The 19821-nt window shown below is 43.0% G+C and overlaps 2 protein-coding genes and 1 long non-coding RNA gene across 10 annotated transcripts in view; 1 reads left to right on the forward strand and 2 right to left on the reverse strand.

The window, feature by feature from the left end:
* DYNC1LI2 (dynein cytoplasmic 1 light intermediate chain 2) overlaps positions 1-12986 on the reverse strand; it is a 27190-nt gene extending 14204 nt beyond the window's left edge. Inside the window, exons 1-4 of one of the 2 annotated variants that reach the window (XM_042920718.1) lie at positions 12799-12984; positions 12559-12632; positions 9975-10091; positions 4557-4787 (exon numbers count right to left, since the gene is read on the reverse strand). In XM_042920718.1, the coding sequence (XP_042776652.1) occupies positions 4557-4787; positions 9975-10091; positions 12559-12632; positions 12799-12905 (529 nt within the window). In that variant the 5' untranslated portion in view covers positions 12906-12984. Of the gene's footprint in view, positions 1-4556; positions 4788-9974; positions 10092-12558; positions 12633-12798 lie in introns of both variants that reach the window. The other variant, XM_042920717.1, reaches the window with a different exon arrangement.
* On the forward strand, positions 11475-14846 carry LOC122209102. The gene is made up of 3 exons (XR_006197452.1): positions 11475-12654; positions 13407-13466; positions 14518-14846. It is a non-coding gene; the product is annotated as an uncharacterized LOC122209102 (long non-coding RNA).
* Positions 14847-17816: 2970 nt separating this feature from the next.
* TERB1 (telomere repeat binding bouquet formation protein 1) overlaps positions 17817-19821 on the reverse strand; it is a 41307-nt gene continuing 39302 nt past the window's right edge. For 4 of the 7 annotated variants that reach the window (XM_042920183.1, XM_042920177.1, XM_042920178.1 and 1 more), the window contains one exon: positions 17817-18140. In XM_042920183.1, the coding sequence (XP_042776117.1) occupies positions 17953-18140 (188 nt within the window). In that variant the 3' untranslated portion in view covers positions 17817-17952. Of the gene's footprint in view, positions 18141-18478; positions 18517-19821 lie in introns of all 7 variants that reach the window. The other 3 variants (XM_042920182.1, XM_042920181.1, XM_042920180.1) reach the window with 3 other exon arrangements.

Raw genomic sequence — 19821 nt, forward strand, 5'->3', positions numbered from 1 at the left:
AACCACGAGATCACGACCTGTGCCGAAGTCGGATGCTCAACCGACTGAGCCACCCAGGCACCCCAAGATTTAATTTTTTAAAAAAAGATTTTATTTTCAAGTAATCTCTACACCCAACATGGGGGCTTGAACTCACAACCCCGAGGTCAAGAACTGTACACTCTTCCAACATACAGGGGCTTCCTAGGCATCCCTCAAATAGGTTTTAAAAACATCTAAGGTTTTAGTAGTTTCTATTATTTAATAGTTTCTATGAAAAAAGCCACATTTCTTATATATCTAACATTTTCAAAAAATCAGAAGAGTAAAACCATCTGAATTCCACAAGAACATGCTGTTTTCACACAGCTATGTCTGTACTAAGGAGCAAGGCTGGGCTTGGCCAGCACCATCCACGTCTCCTCATCATCCTGACTCTTGTGGACCCAGTCTCATCTTTAGGAGATCCTGAGTCACTGTGCAGTGTTGGCGGACCTGTTCCTAACACAAGAAGGGGTCAGGAGTAAAATGTCCACTTCTTAGCATACACAGTCACTAGCGTATCAAGAGTGCAATCCCATAGGAGGGCCCTGAAGCTGAGAGTGGTTCATGGGCCTGGTTAAGCCAAGTGAACCAAAGCCCACGGACCCATACCTTTTCGTGGGTACTTCAAGGCTCACATGTCAGGCCAGAGAACAGCCCACAAATTAAAACTGCTATGAGCTAGAGCAGCAAACAGGCAGCTCTACCTTCTACACACAACAGGACAAAAGGATCAAAATGCCTTTCGGTCTCATCCACAACATGCTCATTAAGAAAATGCAAATAACTGGATTAAAGAGAACCTAGGGAAAGGTGCACATACTTCTCTTCATCCACAGAACAAGTTTCAAACATTTTAAAACAATGAGTTTTAACCGATAGAGACTTTACATTATCATTACATGAGCTCCTGGAATTAATCTAAAGAGTACAATGTCTTTCCTAAAATATTGGGCAAATTGAAAACCATCTCAACTAAGACCTAAAGTGCAGACATAATTAACATTTCATTTCTACAGCTTCTCTTTAATTAAGCTCATTCATATAATTTCATCGTCAATATAAACACTAGAGATCTCTACTGCATTTTAGAAAAAAAACAGAGACAGAGAAGGGTTTTCTCATTAATTAGTGTGGTTATTGAAGGATCTTGAAGAAATCAAAGGTTCTCACATGAATCTCCTTCAACGTATTTTAACAAATCTTCAACTCATTGAAAAATACAATGGTTTAAGTTTGGGTCATACCTATCACTGCCCAATATCACATGAGGCACTCAACCAGGGATTGCACGACAGTGAGCACGGCAGAGCCTGGGGTGTTACAGGTGAGCTAAGTGGCTGTGGCAGGAAGCAGAGGCAGACAGCCCCAGAGGTCTGTTCCATAGAACTCCATTACCCAGTGTGCTGCACAAACTGCTGTATTCTACATATGCCATGGTATGAAAATAGGTGGGAAGCCCTGGGTTGGACTGGTCACTCTCTAAAGGAATAACTTAACTGTGGCTATCCAGTAGCCATAGGAAATACACATGTGTTTTTAATAACTGAGCATTTCAGAAAATAAGTTGGGAGACAGAATAAGTATTCATGACATAGATAGAGGTTGGTGAAAGGAAGGATAATAAGAACATAGTGAGCACTGTGCAATTCAGATAATAAAATGTGCATTTCCCTTAGGGTGCACGCTTACCACAGTATTAACAATTTCTCTCCAATGGTGAGATGGCCAGTATTTCACAGCAGGAGCCAACAGCCCACCTGGGGGCTCCCCCTTTAGCATCACGTAATAGTTGGTAGCAAAAGGGGATCAGAGTGCTCTACCCTACCTGCTGCCATCTCTCTCTCATCTTCTTCTTCTTCCTACCTCACTGATCACCCACTGGTTCCACAGTCCTGAAAAATCACACAGACAGCACCTAATCTTTTTTCTCTATTTGATAAGTAAGGGAAGCCCAGACATAAAGCAGGGAAGACAAGACTAACCTACACAAGCGCCACCTTCTGGAGGCTCTGGGGTTGCTCTGCCTTCCCCTCACTGCCAGTCAAACAGCTGCCACAGATTTAGGACCACTGGGGAACCAAATCCTGAAAAAGTGACCCCCCCAATGGAGCAGCTTTCCAAACCCAGCAGACTGGAGACTGGTATTGATTGGAAACTAGGTTGAGTGACAGCCCTTCACTCATTCAACACAATACCTAGAGTCCAATTAATCTGCAAAGAGGGAGTCTGATAAGCAAGATGGCGGCCAACTGCTTTATTAAAATGTAACCTAAAACCAGCACTAACAAAGGCATTCCTTCAACATGCAACACAAAGGCGTGACTATCATTCCAAACATTTCAGAGGAAGGGTGGTGAAAACAAGAGAGGCCTTCAGAAGGTTAACCAGAGTCATGAGGCATGGACGAGGTTACAGCAATTGCTAGTTGCCCTCCTATGTCCTTTCTCCTCTTCTTCCTTATAACCAAACCAAATCCTGATACCTAGAACACATGGCCATACAAACTACACTTCCCAACCTCCTTAGAAAGACAATAGGCATGTACCCTTCAGCCCTTCTTTCTTCTTCCTCCATCCTGCTGCCTGGAACACGGATGTGAAGGCGGTGACAGTTCTAGTTGTCAAGAGGAAGAGAACCACACCCTAGAGATGACAAAGCAATAAGCAGAAAGGAGCCAGGATCCTTGACCTGACTTCCCAGAGCTGCCTTCTAGGCTTGAACTGCCTATCTCCAGATATCATTTACAGGAGAGAGAAATAAACTTCAGTCTTGTTTAAACCACTGTTATTTTGGTTTTGTGTCACAAGCAGCTGAGTCTAATCCTAAGTGACACAGACAGCAATGACAAAGCAAAAAATGAATTCAATAGTTTATGGGAACAAAAGATCCCCAGAGGCAGGCATCTTATCTGCTAGGTGCATCTCCAGTGCATAGAACAGACCTGGTATAAGGCAGACACTTTTCCTATCTGGGAAAGGACAATATCCGTGGCTCAACCTTGCTTTTTTGTTTTAAAAATCTTCACAAGGTTAAAAAAAAAAAAATCTTTATAAGGTTATAACACTAAGAAAACAGATTCAGAGACTGAAATCTCCAGGGCATTAACCCATTAATCTGGGCAAGATGCTAAATATGCAGTGAAAGACAAACAGCTCTTCAGCCTCAGAACTATTCTAAGAAGTTGTCTTTAGGGTCTCTATTCCAGGGGAAAAAGAGGCATTATCTAGAAAGGTCAGCAGCTGAAGGCAGACCAGCCGAGCTACATAACAACCACTGTAGCACACATGCACACGGCACACCATAGAATTTAAATTCCCCATTTTAGCTAATGTGGGACAGGAGCAAGAGGAATTTATGACAGGAAGACACACAGCAAGAGATCTGATTTAAAAAGCACATCAAAATTTCTGAACCCTTTTGCCAGTAAGTGTGAAGATCCCGTGTGCCATGCCCTAGAAGCCCTCATTAATTCACTGAAGAGAATGATGTCATCCTGTGGAAAAAAGCCAGGCTGAGCCAAGCCTGCCCTGGCCAAGATTGCTGCTGCTGAACATTGCCATGGCTCCAGCCCCTGCCCCTCCCATTTCCCTGGCAAGGGGACAGAAGCTGATGTAAGTGCAGAAGCAAGGGAAAGGAAAAATAAGCTTCTGAATCACATTAAGGAAAAACAAAACAAACAAACTTCCTTTAATTTGAAAGTTCTTTGTTGTCAAAAGGACTTGGGTGTCCTTAGTATTAAAACAGCCTTTCATTTTAATGACAAAAAAAAAAAAAATGACTTCCCTATTTCTAACTAAAATCATACTTGCTTGATGGCAAAATGAACTAAGGTAGAAGCTGAAAGATTTGGCTCCTTTAAAGGGCTTCCTTTAAACCTGTCAACAAGAGAGTCCCTAGGACCTCAATGGAATCCCAGAGCAATGGACTCAAGCTGCACGCAGATCGAAGTCTCCACATCCAGTGATGCTAACTCAGCAGCCAGAGTAACAGAAAAGCAAAAAGACCCACAGACTGATCAAACTTTGAGGGATGAGAGAATAATCTTTAATTTTTTTTTAATGTTTATTTATTTTTGAGAGAGAGAGAGAGATCGAGTGTGAGCAGGGGAAAGGCAAAGAGAAAGGGAGACACAGAATCTGAAGCTGGCTCCAGGTTCTGAGCTGTCAGCACTGAACCTGACGCAGAGCTCAAACCCACAAACACAAGATCATGACCTGAGCCAAAGTCAGACGCTTAACCGACCGAGCCACCCAGAAGCCCCAAAGAATCTTTATTTTAAAAAAGAACCAACGGAGATGAAAAGGAATATGGTTTCATTTACTTTCTGCAACTGTGATGCTTGAGAGTAAGACTGCTTTAAGTACTTTTTGACTATTGAATTTACAAGAGAAACTCTGAAATAAATGGTACAAACAAAACCAAATATTCTGTAAAGGAAGCTTTGTAACCTCTTGACACTGAAAAGGAAGGTGGCTTGAACCATCTCAAGAGACTAGTCAATTTTCCAATTGAGAAAATCCTACTTTACTTACACTTCCGTTCCAGCTCCCTCATTTCTTCTGGTGGAATTTTCATTTTATCAATGTGCTCACGTAAAACACTAGCCCATTTCTGAAGAGATTCCATCACAGTCCAAGGCCTAGACATGTCTGCAACAAAAATGACCAGGGTCTCCGGCAAGGACTCAGCAGAAACTGCAAACTTCAGCAGACCTTTATGATACAGGTCTCCATCCAGAATCCACACGTTGCAGCGTGTATGATCTAAAAAAAGAAGTAAAGCGAAGTTACGACCTCACAATGACCATCAGCACAGCTGAAAAAAAGCCACATCAAGAGGAATTTAAAAGTGACAACCACAGAATACCATACAAAACACAACAAGAAATCCTAATCAGAAAAGAGGTCAAGTGCTCAGTGGGCAGTAACCTTTGGTCAAGGTATCTGATGAACCATTTAAACTTAAAGATTTCTAAATTGTCATGATATATTATATCCACACGTAAACAGATTCCAGCAATGTATAGTAGAATAAAGAGTCAAGGACATTTTAGCTTTTAATAAGAATCAAGATACATACAAAAGCTAAAATGTTCACTGGTCAACTGCACTACCATCTACATAACCCATTCTCCTCAGATATCAGCAATGTATGAGGCAGCCAAGCTGTGCCAAGCAGCCTGTGGTTAAATAAGGTCTTCTTGTCAGGCATACTAAGCAGTGCGTTCACATACTACAAAGGGTACCAAAGAGACAGGACCTTTGTGTTTAAATGCCAAGATAAAATCATTACTTATACACACTGAGGTATGAGTTACTGGATGCCTGGTGATATTGAGGAATTAGTTATTCTTGGTATAAGAATATGGTTATGTTTTTAAAAATCCTTATCTTTTAAGGATTCCTGAGTGCCTCAGTCGGTTGAACGTGTGACTCTTGATATGAGCTCAGGTCATGATCCCAGAGTCATGGGATCAAGCCCTGTGTCAGGCTCCGTGCTGAGCATGGAACCTGCTTATGATATTCTCTCTCCCTCTGCCCCTCTTCCCAGCTTATACTCTTCCTCTCTCTCTAAAAAAAATTAAAAATTAAATTAAAAAAAAAAATCCTTATGGGATACCTGGCACCTGGGTGGCTCAGTCTGTTAAGCACTTGACTCCTGATTTTGGCTCAGGTCATTATCTCATGGCTCGTGAGTTCAAGCCCTGCGTCAGGCTCCATGCTGACAGTGCAGAGCCTGATTGGGATTCTCTCTCTCTTCCTCTCTCTCTCTCCCTCCCTCCCTCCCCCGCTTGTGTGCATACACTCTCTCTCAAAATAAATAAACTTTTTTTTTTTTTTTTAATTTTTTTTTTCAACGTTTTTTATTTATTTTTGGGACAGAGAGAGACAGAGCATGAACGGGGGAGGGGCAGAGAGAGAGGGAGACACAGAATCGGAAACAGGCTCCAGGCTCTGAGCCATCAGCCCAGAGCCTGACGCGGGGCTCGAACTCACGGACCGCGAGATCGTGACCTGGCTGAAGTCGGACGCTTAACCGACTGCGCCACCCAGGCGCCCCAAAATAAATAAACTTTTAAAAAATTATTATCTTTTAGACATACAGATGGAAATATATGCAGATGAAATGACATAATGTCTGAAATTTGCTTCAACATAATCCAGTGTGAAGTGAAAGGAGAAGCAGGTGAGAGTATAGTTGAAATAAAATTGGTAAAGAACTGATAACTGTTTAAGGCAAATAACACATAGGTTGGGGTTTATGATTCTAATCTATGTTGTACCTTCTTTTGTTTTCCATAATTAAAAGCTAAACATACACACAAATGTGCGTGCAACTGCTGACATTTCATGAAACATGTGCTTCCAAAATCATAACTGGATGATCAAACCATAGGAGGTACTTCTCCAAAATGATAATCTATTTTTAAAAGTTTTTAGATACCATTTTTGAGAAATATTTTTCTTACAAAAGTGCACTGAGGGAAAACTCCTACAATCAAAAATATCATTTCACTAACTTTTTCCCCAATAAATTCCAAAATATACTTAAAAATCTATCTTCTGCTAACTACCCTTTTTTGTGTAATTAATTCATTAAAACATATGCTGTAGGGGCGCCTGGGTGGCTCAGTCGGTTGAGCGTCCGACTTCAGCTCAGGTCACGATCTCGCGATCTCGCAGTCCGTGAGTTCGAGCCCCGCGTCGGGCTCTGGGCTGATGGCTCAGAGCCTGGAGCCTGCTTCCGATTCTGTGTCTCCCTCTCTCTCTGCTCCTCCCCCATTCATGCTCTGTCTCTCTATCTCAAAAATAAATAAACGTTAAAAAAAATTAAAAAAAAAAAAACAAAAACATATGCTGTAAAAAATTTTAATATTCACAACTTTATTTCAACAGCATAATAAGGTATCTATTATCTACTGTCTAGCTATACTTTCAAAATTCTAATACACTTAAAAAAAAATTTTTTTTTTTTTTTAATTTTTTTTTTCAACGTTTTTTATTTATTTTTGGGACAGAGAGAGACAGAGCATGAACGGGGGAGGGGCAGAGAGAGAGGGAGACACAGAATCGGAAACAGGCTCCAGGCTCCGAGCCATCAGCCCAGAGCCTGACGCGGGGCTCGAACTCACGGACCGCGAGATCGTGACCTGGCTGAAGTCGGACACTTAACCGACTGCGCCACCCAGGCGCCCCCAAAAAATTTTTTTTTTTAACATTTATTTATTTTTGAGACAGAGAGAGACAGAGCATGAACAGGGGAGGGTCAGAGAGAGGGAGACACAGAATCTGAAACAGGCTCCAGGCTCTGAGCTGTCAGCACAGAGCCTGACGCGGGGCTCGAACTCACGGACCACGAGATCATGACCTGAACCGAAGTCGGCCGCCCAACCGACTGAGCCACCCAGGCGCCCCCTAATACATTTTAGACAGTGGTTTTGGTTTGGGTTCTGTGAATGCCTTCAAAGATATTGCTCTGTACCTGAAGCCCACTGATTTTGATGCCTTCCCCTCACCAAGCATCGTTCCTTTCTTCAGCCTCTCTTCCCACTGCCCACTACACATTATCACCCACGTGCATGGAGATCACACATAACCACATGTGACGTTAAACAGACGTCCACAACCATGGAGGCAGTGGTCCTTCGACATGTCATGCCCTACCACAAACCAGGGACAAGAGACCATTTTTTCTATCTGTGTGATTATCTGCAAAATGTATATTTATAACCCGGTCACATCACAAAAAACAAAACAAAACAAAACAAACCCAAAACCTACTGAAAGAAGTATAATTAACTACTGGTAAGGGCAACTCTTCCATCAAAAAAAGACCTGCAAAAACAAAAACAGACCTGCAAGTAGGTGGCCTAAAAATGCAGAGACCAGGAAATTTTTAAGGCAACCTTAAGGAATCTGAAATAAATGCTAACATGTCCTTCAACTCAGAGGCAAGTAATTATGGTTAATATGATGCTTTGGCATGATATATGCTTATGCCATCTTGATAAAAGCAGCTATAGAGATTCACAGAGTATCTATACCACATTTTATACTTTCAAAAGGGTACTAGAGCTACCACCACTGTGTCTCAAGTAGTCAGCTATACCTAACGTGTGCCACCTCTCATTGTGTCAACTTACAAAACAGGTATGGTTACCCAGTTCTACAAATGAGGAAACTGAGGTGCAGAGTGCTTAGATCAGTCATAACTAGCAATTATGGGAGCAGGACTCTGAACCAGTTCTGGTGGCTCCAAAACCCAGGTGCTTCCACAATAACCACGATGCCCAACGAAAACTGGATGCAAAAGGCTCAGACAATATGAGGCCCTCCCTCTAAGTCTAGCCCAACGGCCCCTCTGTCCCACCCCTACCCGCACTGATGCCAGTGGGCCCAGCTGGGCACCTGAAAGCCTCTGTCTTCCTTATACAAGAAGAGCCCTCGGCACCAGGCCCATCTCCTACCTTTCTTTCACATCTTTCAGGCAACGTTCGGTGCAGCAAAGGAAGCCAGGAGAGGAAGAACAGGTATAAAGTCTCTGGGGTTCTAAAATGACCATTACCTTAACATTAATACAATGCAGCTCTCCAAGCTTTAACAAGAGATCCTGATCTCTATGAAATGACTCTTGGAGATCAAAGAATTATACTGCTGGAAGGGACTTGGGTCCAACTTCTTCATGTTAGCAAAAAGGAAATGGGGAACCAGAAGTGGTAGGATTTAGTCCCTTATATAATCACCCTTACACTGTGATCCTTACTGTTTAAATGGATAAAGGCAAATACAAAGAAAGTAATCTAAAACAGATATTTCACCCTTACGCTACACAGATAATCTTCTTACATATGAAAAGACTAGGCACCAATGATTATTTATTTTAGAGCCATTCATAAAGCTTTAAAGTTTATAAAGGAAGCATTACTGAGCAGTGGTAACCAAAAGCCATTACTCCAATCCAACTCAAAATTATAAGAATTTTAAGAAATACCTAATCCTTATGAATGTTTCTCATATAATGTTAATATTCCCAACTACCCTACAGGTAAAAACTATTACTATCCACATTCTAGAGATAAGGAATTAAGAGAGAACATCCTCACCCCTGAGCCTCTGTCCTCCACTGAAAGAAACATGGGAAATGAGCATTTCTAACATTGTCACAAAGAGACCTAGAAAATTCTCCTGTGAATATCTGTTAAACTGTTACTCTCTGAATCATACCAATTTCAGATTCTCCATTAGAACCGGCAAAGTAACAACGTGTCCAAATCAATCTGCTAAATATTACTCTCATAGAAAAGTCCAAAGGTTTTAAAAACATCTTTCATAGTACCTATATGTGCATCTGAAACTTTACCTTCAATATCTCCTTTTAACTGGGGGCTACCCAGAACAACAGCTAACAGCCTCATTTCTCATTTTTACTAACATGCTATAAAAAGGAAAGAGGGAAGGGGCATCTGGCTGGCTTAGTCAGAAAAGCATGCTACTTTTTTTCTCTTTTTTTTAATGTTTATTAATTTTTTTTTGAAAGAGAGAGACAGAGTGTGAGGGAGGGAGTGGCAGAGATAGAGGGAGACACAGAATCCGAAGCAGGCTCTAGGCTCTGAGGTGTCAGCACAGAGCCCCATGCAAGGCCCAAGCCCATGAACCGTGAGATCATGACCTGAGCCCCAAGTCAAACACTTAACCGAATGAGCAATCCAGGCACCCATAAAAACATGCAACTCTTGATCTCACGGTCATGAGTTCGAGCCCCACACTGGGTGTAGAGATTACTTACATAAATAAATAAACTTTTAAAAAGTGGGTTAAGTCCTACAAAGACATACACTTCATCTATTCCCCTGTGACTAATTCTCTTAGAACTAAACAGAAAATAGGAGCCACAACAGCAGAATCTGAGATATGCATTTACCCCTTACCACAGACCAACACATCACTCACCATCTCGGTCCTCATCGTGGACGCTGAGGTAGAGATACTCTAGGCCTCTTCCTTTTTTGCCATGCTCAGCTCCTTGAAGTTTAGTCATGAGGGTTGTTTTACCAGAACCATCTTCACCTACGAAGGATGTACAAGAGAAGGCAAAGTGTGCTGTTTACTCTAGGCAAGGATGGGGAATCTTGACACACGAGTGATAACGAAGGTTTCACACAAAGCCTGCTGCTGAGGTCTCACTTGCACTCATCATAAACAAAACAGGCTTTGCTATAAGAATGGAGGGGGGACAGTGGTGACAAAGGTGACAAATTCCAAGATATAAAATGACATTCTACTGTAGTCATCCTTATTTCACAAGGGAAGGAATAAGGCAGGTCCACAGGTCTATATGTCCAATTTATAAGACATATATTTGGAGAAGTGAAAGTAAAAGGTGGGGTTAGTTTCACACAAAATAAAGTTTTACCACAAGAAAAGCAAGAAATCTTCAAAATATAATTAAACTTACAGTCCAGAACTCTGAACTAAAAAAAGTCTGATCCTGCCTCACAATCATGAAGAATAGAAGCTATTATTCACTTTTGATTTTAGTACCTCTCTTTCATAAGCATCCTGAAGGCTAGGAAACTGATGAAAATAATTACAGACCCAAGCAAAACTCCTAAGCACAATCTCAGTAATTATCAAGTGCCTCCTCATACCCCTCCAACCAACAACCACCCGCACCCTCAAAAGAGAAACCTTAAACATTAAGAAGAACCACCACCCAGAAACATTACAAGGCACCCCTGGTATTTAATAATATGGAATTACAAGACATAAGAATTAAGAAGCATTCCACAGATCAAAGACCTCCTGTCCATCCCCAATGTCACTACTGTATTCAGAGACTCCACATCCCCATCCGAGCTTTGGTGAACAACTCTCAGCCTGACTTCAATACCTGCTCATTTTGAGCCACCTGCAACTCTGCTGCCAGAATTCCCTTTGTAAAACACAGATCTGGTGACCTTGGTTCCTCACTTTACTTAAAGATCTCTAAAGGTCCTCTATTACCTTCTGCAGTGATCATCACCTAAAGAAGACCATAAGCTCCCCCTCGAAAATGTTGGGAGGGGCACCTGGGTGGCTCAGTCGGTTAAGCATCCGACTTCGGCTCAGGTCATGATCTCATGGTCCGTGGGTTCGAGCCCCGCGCCAGGCTCTGTGCTGACAGCTCGGGGCCTGGAGCCTGCTTCAGATTCTGTGTCTCCCTCTCTCTCTCTGTCTCTCTCTGTCTCAAACATTAAAAAACAAACAGGGGCGCCTGGGTGGCTCAGTCGGTTAAGCGTCCGACTTCAGCTCAGGTCACGATCTCGTGGTCCGTGAGTTCGAGCCCCGCGTCGGGCTCTGGGCTGATGGCTCAGAGCCTGGAGCCTGCTTCCGATTCTGTGTCTCCCTCTCTCTCTGTCCTTCCCCCATTCATGCTCTGTCTCTCTCTGTCTCAAAAATAAATAAATGTTAAAAAAAAATTAAAAAATAAATAACAAACAAACAAACAAACAAAACCACTGGGAAAACCACCCTCACAGTGATTCCCAAGAGGATTAGGGGATGGAAGTGAAACAAACGGCCTTGAGAATCAGGGGCCTCCAGGAAAAAGCATTATCAACTCTTCAGCCTTCCACGATCTGACCCAACTTATCTCATCAGTCACCTACAAGGAGCTTCTGGCATCTTCCAAACCCCCACACCCTCCTGTCACCTCTGTGTCACTGCAAACACTCTGTGCCCCTGCATATTAACACTTATCCTTCAAAACACCTAACCCCTAAAGTACCCTCTTGCAAAACAGCATCAAACACTGTGATGCCTTACAATAATCTTCCCATGCCAGCATGGTGTAGTGTAATTACCAACATATCTGTCTCTCTTGTGCAATGTGTGAGGGATGCCTGTGCTCTCCAGTGCCCAGCCGATAGGAATCTCTCAACAAATGGATTCTCTGGATGAATGAACCTGATCAAACTCCCTCACTTATGGACAGAAACTGAGACCAGACACAATAAGGGACCTGACCCAGGGAACCCAGCAGGGAGGGCTGGAATAATGCAGTCAAGTCCCTAGTGAGGACCCCAGGACCTCCTGTCCTTTGCAGAGTCTCTGCGACTGTGCCCTGCTCATGAAGATGGAGGAACGGTTCCGGTGGCATCTCCCCATACCCCTGACTCTCAAGTCACCTCATTTCCCCCCACCTCCTCCACCTAACCTTCTCATATACTCATCCCCCTCTCCACACCTGCAATTTGGTAAACTTTGAGGCTATGACCACACAGAACCAGTGACATTTAAAGTAAGGCTGATGTTGCGGCCAAATGACTAAGGAATGTGCCGACAACTCCACGCCAGCATCACTGACTCTCCAAAAGAGATAGCCCAACCTCAGGCACGGTGGACTTGGCCACTCTCCGGCTGTCCAGCCAGGATCTCCAAGCCCTCCTGGGCGAGGCAGGCTGCGGGCAGGAGAAAGGAAGGCTGGGACCTGTGAGAGGGGCGCCCGTCTCGCCCACCCCAGCTCCCCGGGCAACGCCCCACGTCCGGCGCTCACCGAAGACCAGGATGTTCTTGCCGGACGGCAGCTTGGATCTAGCGCGAGTGGACACCTCGCTCAGAATCGAGGACCTGTGGCGATAACAGCAAAGCGGTCAGTCCAGGGGCTAGCCTGGACCTGACTGGCCCGCGACGGCCCGTCAGTCTGTCCGACGGTGCAGCCCAGTCCGGACAGCTCCCCACTCGGCTGCACACTCCCCGGCCCCGCCGGCCCCGCCCGGCCGCCTCGCGGTCTTACCATAGGCTCTGGCCCTCTTCCTCCTCGCTGGTCAGGTCGCCGGCAGCCGCCACGGCGGGCCCGTTGGGGCCCAGCAGCAGCTTCTTCTCCACCCCCACCGGCGCCATCTTGCCAACTGCAGCCACAAAGAGGGCCCTCCCCCGGGCCCGCCGAGGACCCGCGAGGACCCTGGCCGGGCCGCCCACTCTCCGCCGCCCTCGCGCCGCCCCTCACGCCGCCCACCCCGCAGGGTCCGCGCCGCCCGCCGCGCTTCGCTGGGCCCACGAAGTCCGCCAGCTCCCACAGGGTCGTGAGGCCGCTGCGGCGGCGGAAGGTGGGCGGCGGTCAGGCAACAGCCGGGGCAGCCATGCGCAGAGAGGCGACGGCGGCGGGACCTGGAGCCGCCGGGACGGAGGGCGCGCGGGCGGCCTCTGCCGGCCGAGGGGAGTAGTGGCACTAGCCTCGGGTCCTCGCCCAGCTATCCGCTAGCGAAGCGCCGTCGAGGGCCCAGGCTAACGAGAAAAGCTCAGGCTTTGGAGTGAGACTAATACACGATAGCGCCATTTATCTGGCGCTGATCTGTGCCGGTCACACATTATCTCATTGAATCGTATCTAACCCTTTTACAGACTAGAAACCTGAAGCTCAGAAAACTTAAGAAACCTGGCCAAGGATCCCAATGCTAAAAGGTAGCATCCCAGTACTTCAATCCTATTCACTGAACTTAAGCTATCATGAATTTTGCCTAATTCTTAGCCCCGCAATGAAAGACCCATCTTAAACTAGACCCCCAAGTCCTCATAAATATCCCGCTTTTCACCTCACTCCCTATTGAGTGCAAGGTAGTAATCTTTACTGCAGCAAACAATACAATTGTGTTTATTAACTTTTTTTTTTTAAGTTTATTTGAGAGAGAGGGCACGCGAGCACGCTAGCAGGGGAGGGGCAGAGATAGAGAATCCCAGGCAGAGTCCAAGCTTTCAGTGCAGAGCTCCACACGGGGCTGGATCTCCCAATCTGTGAGATCATGACCTGAGCTGAAATCAAGAGTCAGATGCTTAACCAACTGAGCCACCAAGGCGCCCCTTAACAGGTTTTTCAAAATGATATTTCCAGGGAGACAGCATTTCACAACAGAAATAGGGAGCTTTGATTTCCTTTCTTGGGGGTGGGGGTAGTGACAAGAAAGATATGTGAAAGGATAAAAGGTCAGGGAGACAAGGGGAAGGAAAAGGGTAATGGAAGGAAAAAAAATACACTTCACTCATGGAGCTTAACTTTAGTGGCCTTTGAGGGTTCTTGCTATCCTCTGTGGAAAACGCTCACTTTACAAGGCATTTCTAAATATCACAAGGAAGTGGGATATGGCAGAAAAGCAACCACCTACGTGAGTTTCAAAGGAGTAGAATTCTGATCCTGGCTCTGCCAAAATGTTGGCAGCATGAGTTACAGGATCCAACAAACGGGCATAGCATCAGCCAACCTGAATGTAAGGTTCAAACAAGACAATGAGAGTGAAAACCCATGAGGAGTTACACCCTTAGAAGTCTGGAAAGTATTGTAAGTCATAAAAAGGCAGTGTCTGGATTTCCATAGGACAGAAGATGGAGTTTAAAACTACAGGCCAGTGAACTTCATCAGCCCTAGCTGAAATTCTCTAAATGTGACTACATGGAAAAGGAAAAGATAGGACGAGATTCACAGTCTCTCTCTCTCTCTCTTTTTTTTTTTTTTTTGCAGGAATGCCAGGCAAGAGGATGCTAGACATAGCAAATGCAGATTTCAACGGGGCATTTGACAATTCACTCAGACAAAGTGAAATGTAGCCTGGATGATAGCATTGCAGCAGGTCAAAGACCAGGCCCAAAGGGAACCGATGAACAGGGATAACCAGAGGCTGCTAGGAGCCTGCCCAGCCTCTCACCCTGGCCCAGCACCTCAAGTTACCCTCAGTGACTTGGATGAGAATGCAGCATCACACTCAAAGCTGTGGATGATCTGAAGTAGGAAGAGATGCCTAATATACTAGATGACAAACTGGGTACAGACATACTCTGGCAGTAAAGCCACATTTCTTTCTGGACACATTTTTCTTTAATGTTTATTTTTGAGACAGAGAGAAAGACAGAGTGTGAATGGGGGAGGGGCAAAGAGAGAGGGAGACACAGAATCTGAAGCAGGCTAGAGGCTCTGAGCTGGCAGCACAGAGCCTGACGTGGGGCTCGAACTCCCTAGCTGTGAGATCGTGATTTGAGCTGAAGTCGGACACTCAACTGACTGAACCACCCACGCACTCCCTGGACACATTTTATCAAGACGAGTAAGTGTCCAGTGGTCAGTGACTAAGCCCATAAGGAGACATGACACTGTTCTGCTGAAGCATGAAGTAACTGGGCTTATAAGCATGAAGGATAGAGAATGTAGAAGGAAAAGGAGAAAGTGATGGATAGCTATCTTTTCCTTTCTCAAGGATTAGCATGTAGAAAAGAAATTCAACTTTTGTGGTTCTACAGAAGGTGCTTGAGGAGGGCACATTTCATTTTAATCTAAGTTAGAACTGACCACCAATTATCACCTTGTGAAGTAGTAAATTCCAGGTTTCTGAGGATTTATGCAAAATTAAAGACAGCCACAAAGGCTGAGATTGTTGTACAGCAGTTCATGCCTCTGGCAGGGAACTATAACTGAGGTCAATTCCAACTCCAAAGGTCTGTCATTATTAAAATCATTTTTTATTCCCTGTTGATTTTGTCATGTCTAAACTCCTAAAGCTATACAGTTCTCTAATATGTCATCGTTCTTCCGCTTTCCTTTTGATGTGTCTTCATCTATTTTATTACCAAATATTTCCATCTGAGGGGGAAAAAAAGCAGCTCATGTTAACCAAGTTAGTGAAGAGTTAGGATAAAATTTCAAGGTTTCAGAAGGCAATATAGCATTGGTTAATTTTTTTAAATGTTTATTTATTTTGAGAGAGAGACAGAGCATGAGTGGGGGAGGAGCAGAGAGAGGGAGAGAGAATCTCAAGGAGGCCATGCACTGTCAGCACAGAGCCTAACTTGGCTCAATCTCATGAACTGAGTGATCATGACCTGAGCCAAAATCAAGAGTCCAACACCTAATGGACTGAGCCACCCAGGTGCCCCAGTATTGGTTATTTTAAATATAGTCTCAGTAACTGACACAAATCAGTGTCTAACCGACAGTGTATCATATTCTTGGGGATGCTTGAGTTAAGCAGTGTTTGATTTTTCTGTTAATTTCCGATCAATAAAAGAACTATTACCTGAGACCCACTTAAAGTAGAAAAACATGTTTAAATCCTTTCTGAACATTTAAGAAACAACTCCTGATTAAGCCAATAAGACTGACAAAACAATGTTTTCCCCTTTGACCTAAAACAACTTTCCTAAGTCTTGAGAAGTGCAAATCAAAAAGCCTATTTAAATGGACAAGATTCATTCACACTTGAAATGCTATAAGGAATTTTCCTAACTTTAATTTTTTTTAATCTTTATTTTTGAGAGAGAGAGAGAGAGAGAGAGAGAGAGCAAGCAGGGGAGCGGCAGAGAGAGGGAGGCACAGAATCCGAAGCAGGCTCCAAGCTGTCAGCTCGGAGCCAGATGCGGGGCTGTTAACTCACCAACTGTGAGATCATGACCTGAACCGAAGTCGGACACTTAACTGACTGAGCCACCCAGGCACCCCTTTGTAATTTTAAATTATTCTTTTATTCAGGGGCGCCTGGGTGGCTCAGTTGGTTAAGCGGCGGACTTCAGCTCAGGTCATGATCTCGTGGTCCGTAGTTTCGAGCCCCAGGTCGGGCTCTGTGCTGACAGCTCGGAGCCTGGAGCCTGCTTTGGATTCTGTGTCTCCCTCTCTCGGACCCTCCCCCGTTCATGCTCTGTCTCTGTCTCAAAAATAAATAAACGTTAAAAAAATTTTAAAAAAATTATTCTTTTATTTAAAGGAAATTTTGAATTTAAAGAAAATTTTCTGCTTATTGGCTCTCTGCAATTCATTATGGATCAGAAAATTAGAAATCTAGTAAAAATTCTGGGGCACCTAGGTGGCTCAGTCGTTTGAGTGTCCGACTTCGGCTCAGGTCATGATCTCGTGATTTGTGAGTTTGAGCCCCACATCGGGCTCACGGCTGTCAGTGTAGAGCCCGCCTCAGATCCTCTGTCCCTCTTTCTCTGCCCCTCCTTGCTTTGCGCTCTCTCAAAAATAAACAAAACATTAAAAAATAAATTTAATAAAAATTCTTAATTTATCCAAGTAGATATAGTCATGATGTGAAAAGGTCAAAGAATACAAACTTTTCTGGAAATACCTTTGGGGACTGAAGAAATCTATTACAATGACACGAAGCAGTGAACCAATGGGTATATAAGCACAGGTGAGCTTTAAGGCTCTGATACTTGATCCCTTTGCCACAGCAACAGCATATTAAGTTTAATAAAGGCTGCAACAGCATCCTTTGGGGATCAGGATAGGAATATAAAAAGAGTAAGAAAAATAGACAACTGAGGTCAAATAGCTTGGTTTTCCACTAGAAGAAAACTAACTTAAACGATAAAAATTTGTTCTAAGCTTTTAAAAAGCAAAGGCATACACCAAAACATACACCAAAAAAGTGAACCTGACCATAGAATTTGGGGATATTCAAAGGAACTGCACAATTAGCCTCTAGAAGAGGAAACATTTTAGTTTAGCTAACAAAATGTCAAACATTGATTTAATATGTGGGAACTTCATTTGAACAGCTTGGGAAACTATTCTAAGTTCTGGGGAGGAACTTACACTGGGTGAGAATATATACTAAAATCCAAATGTCTCACATGGTATCCATTACAATATAATGTCAAATAATGCTTAAAAGCTGATATTTTTTCTCTGACCTGTGTTCTTTGAGCTTAAGGAAAAATAAAAGCATATTCCTAAACAAATGTTTGACCTTATAAAGGAATTTTGCTTACTAATCTACACATTAAAAAGTGTATTTGTTTTATAAATTACTTTAATAATTCAAAGAGATACAGAATCACAAGGAGTATTTAATTAAAACAGTATTGTTTTCACATTCTCTGTTTCATGAGAGTTTAGAAGATTTTAAATTGTGTTTCAAGCCATTGTATTCTATTAGTTAAACCTAAAAACTGACAAGTATTCTGATCAAGGAGCTTCATGCTTGGAGCCTTTGGTCAGCTTGTGGTATTTGTGAGCAAGATCCACAGCTTTCCGTCCTTGCTGAAAGGGGAAAGACCACAAAATTAAATTCCAGTGATTTCCCATTTTCTTAACTCCATTGAAAAGGTAATTTACTTCTTCTTTGGTAAAATTTTTACGAATTCTTCTTTTTTCTGTAATTAATGAGAATCATAGAATATGTAAGTACTTGCTGAAAAAAGGGATCTTCTTAACTTACTCTAAGGATAAATTCTTAACTTACTCTAAGGATATGAACTATGTAGTGAGAAAGCTTCATGCCTGCATTACTCATCATACAGAAATTCATTTCAATTTTAAAAATTGAGTGCCTACTATTAAGCTATGTCTTATCACTGTGAATTCTTCTATAATTTTAACAATTCTATTGCAATACGTGGAACATCTTTCAATCAAGAAGCACAAGAATTTATAAACATTTGATTTTTAATTCTCTCAACATTCCTGTGAGGACAATTAACAGACAGCTTACCTATCTTACAGATACAGTCTTCCCAAAGGGCTCCAAAACTTCATAGAATAAAAAAAGAATATCGACACTTGTTACTTTAATTATCAGCCTTGATAAATATTTTTTTTAAAAAGGGTCTTTTGAAATTCACTTTTAAAAACATTCACTACCTGTATGGGTGCTCAGCTTGATTAAAACTCAAAAAACAGGCTGCACAAGGGAGAAGGAAGTTTTTAACTATCTGGTTATTGGGGATACTTTCTACAACAGAAAGAATATGCAGTTGGTATCTGTGTACATAAATATCTTCTGGTGATGATTACTAGGAAATAGTTTTCTTATAAGGTTTTTTATTCATTGCTAACTCATGTTATCATTGTAGATAGATGTTGATAGGAGGAGTTTTCTGTACTTCCACTTAAGGCTGCTATTTACTTTAGAAGGAATTGAAACAGTGGTGCTGGGACAACTTTAGAAAATCTTGCCCTTGCAGGTCAAGACTGTGAGCCATTTGTCTACTTCTCCTAGGATAGGAGGCATGGTTCAGATCTTTTAAAACATAAATGAAAATCTTACCAGCAGAAGGCTGAGAAAACACTGAAAATGTCTGATGATTACTTAATGGTATTACTTAGAATGCAAGGTCCAGGAAGATAAGAATTATTGTCTGTTTTGCTCACCGTTATATCTCCAGTGCCTAAAATAATATCTGGCACATAGTAGATGATCAACAAATATTTGTTAAAAAAAACCCCTAATTATTGGTAAAAAGTGTTTCAAAATTATCAATGAAGTTCTCCTTACTTTTAGCTCTACTAGAAAGCTGTCATTATCTAAGAAATAGAGGATTTCAATTTCACTTGCTTAATGATTTGAACTCATAATCAGGAGTGGACGGGTTATTATAACGTTCAGGATACTGGGGTCCAGGAATTGTTCATGTAAAGCCAATTCTCACTTTTCCAATACAGCTGCCATCTCACTGACTCCTACATCTGTGCCCAATTCCTCAAAGGTTATTGCAGCAGAGTACTGGGCAGCCTAAAAGGAGGAAGCAGCTCTACCCCACAGGGCTCCCCTTTGTGACTTCTTTAGTGACTATCTTTTTATTTTTAATGCTTGGTTACTTTTGAGAGAGAGAGAGAGAGAGAGAGACCGACCATGAGCAGGGGAGGGGAAGAGAGACGGGGACAGAGGATCCGAAGCAGGCTCTACACTGACAGCAGCCAGCAGGAGAGGGAGTAGGGGGAGGGGGCGTAGCTTGAATTCATGAACCACGAGATCATGGCCCGGAGCCTAAGTCAGATGCTCAACCAACACAGCCACTCAGGAACCCCTTTAGTGCTAGTCTTAACATTGATCAG

The sequence above is a fragment of the Panthera leo genome, chromosome E2 (assembly GCF_018350215.1).
Source record: "Panthera leo isolate Ple1 chromosome E2, P.leo_Ple1_pat1.1, whole genome shotgun sequence".
Classification (NCBI taxonomy): Eukaryota; Metazoa; Chordata; class Mammalia; order Carnivora; family Felidae; genus Panthera; species Panthera leo.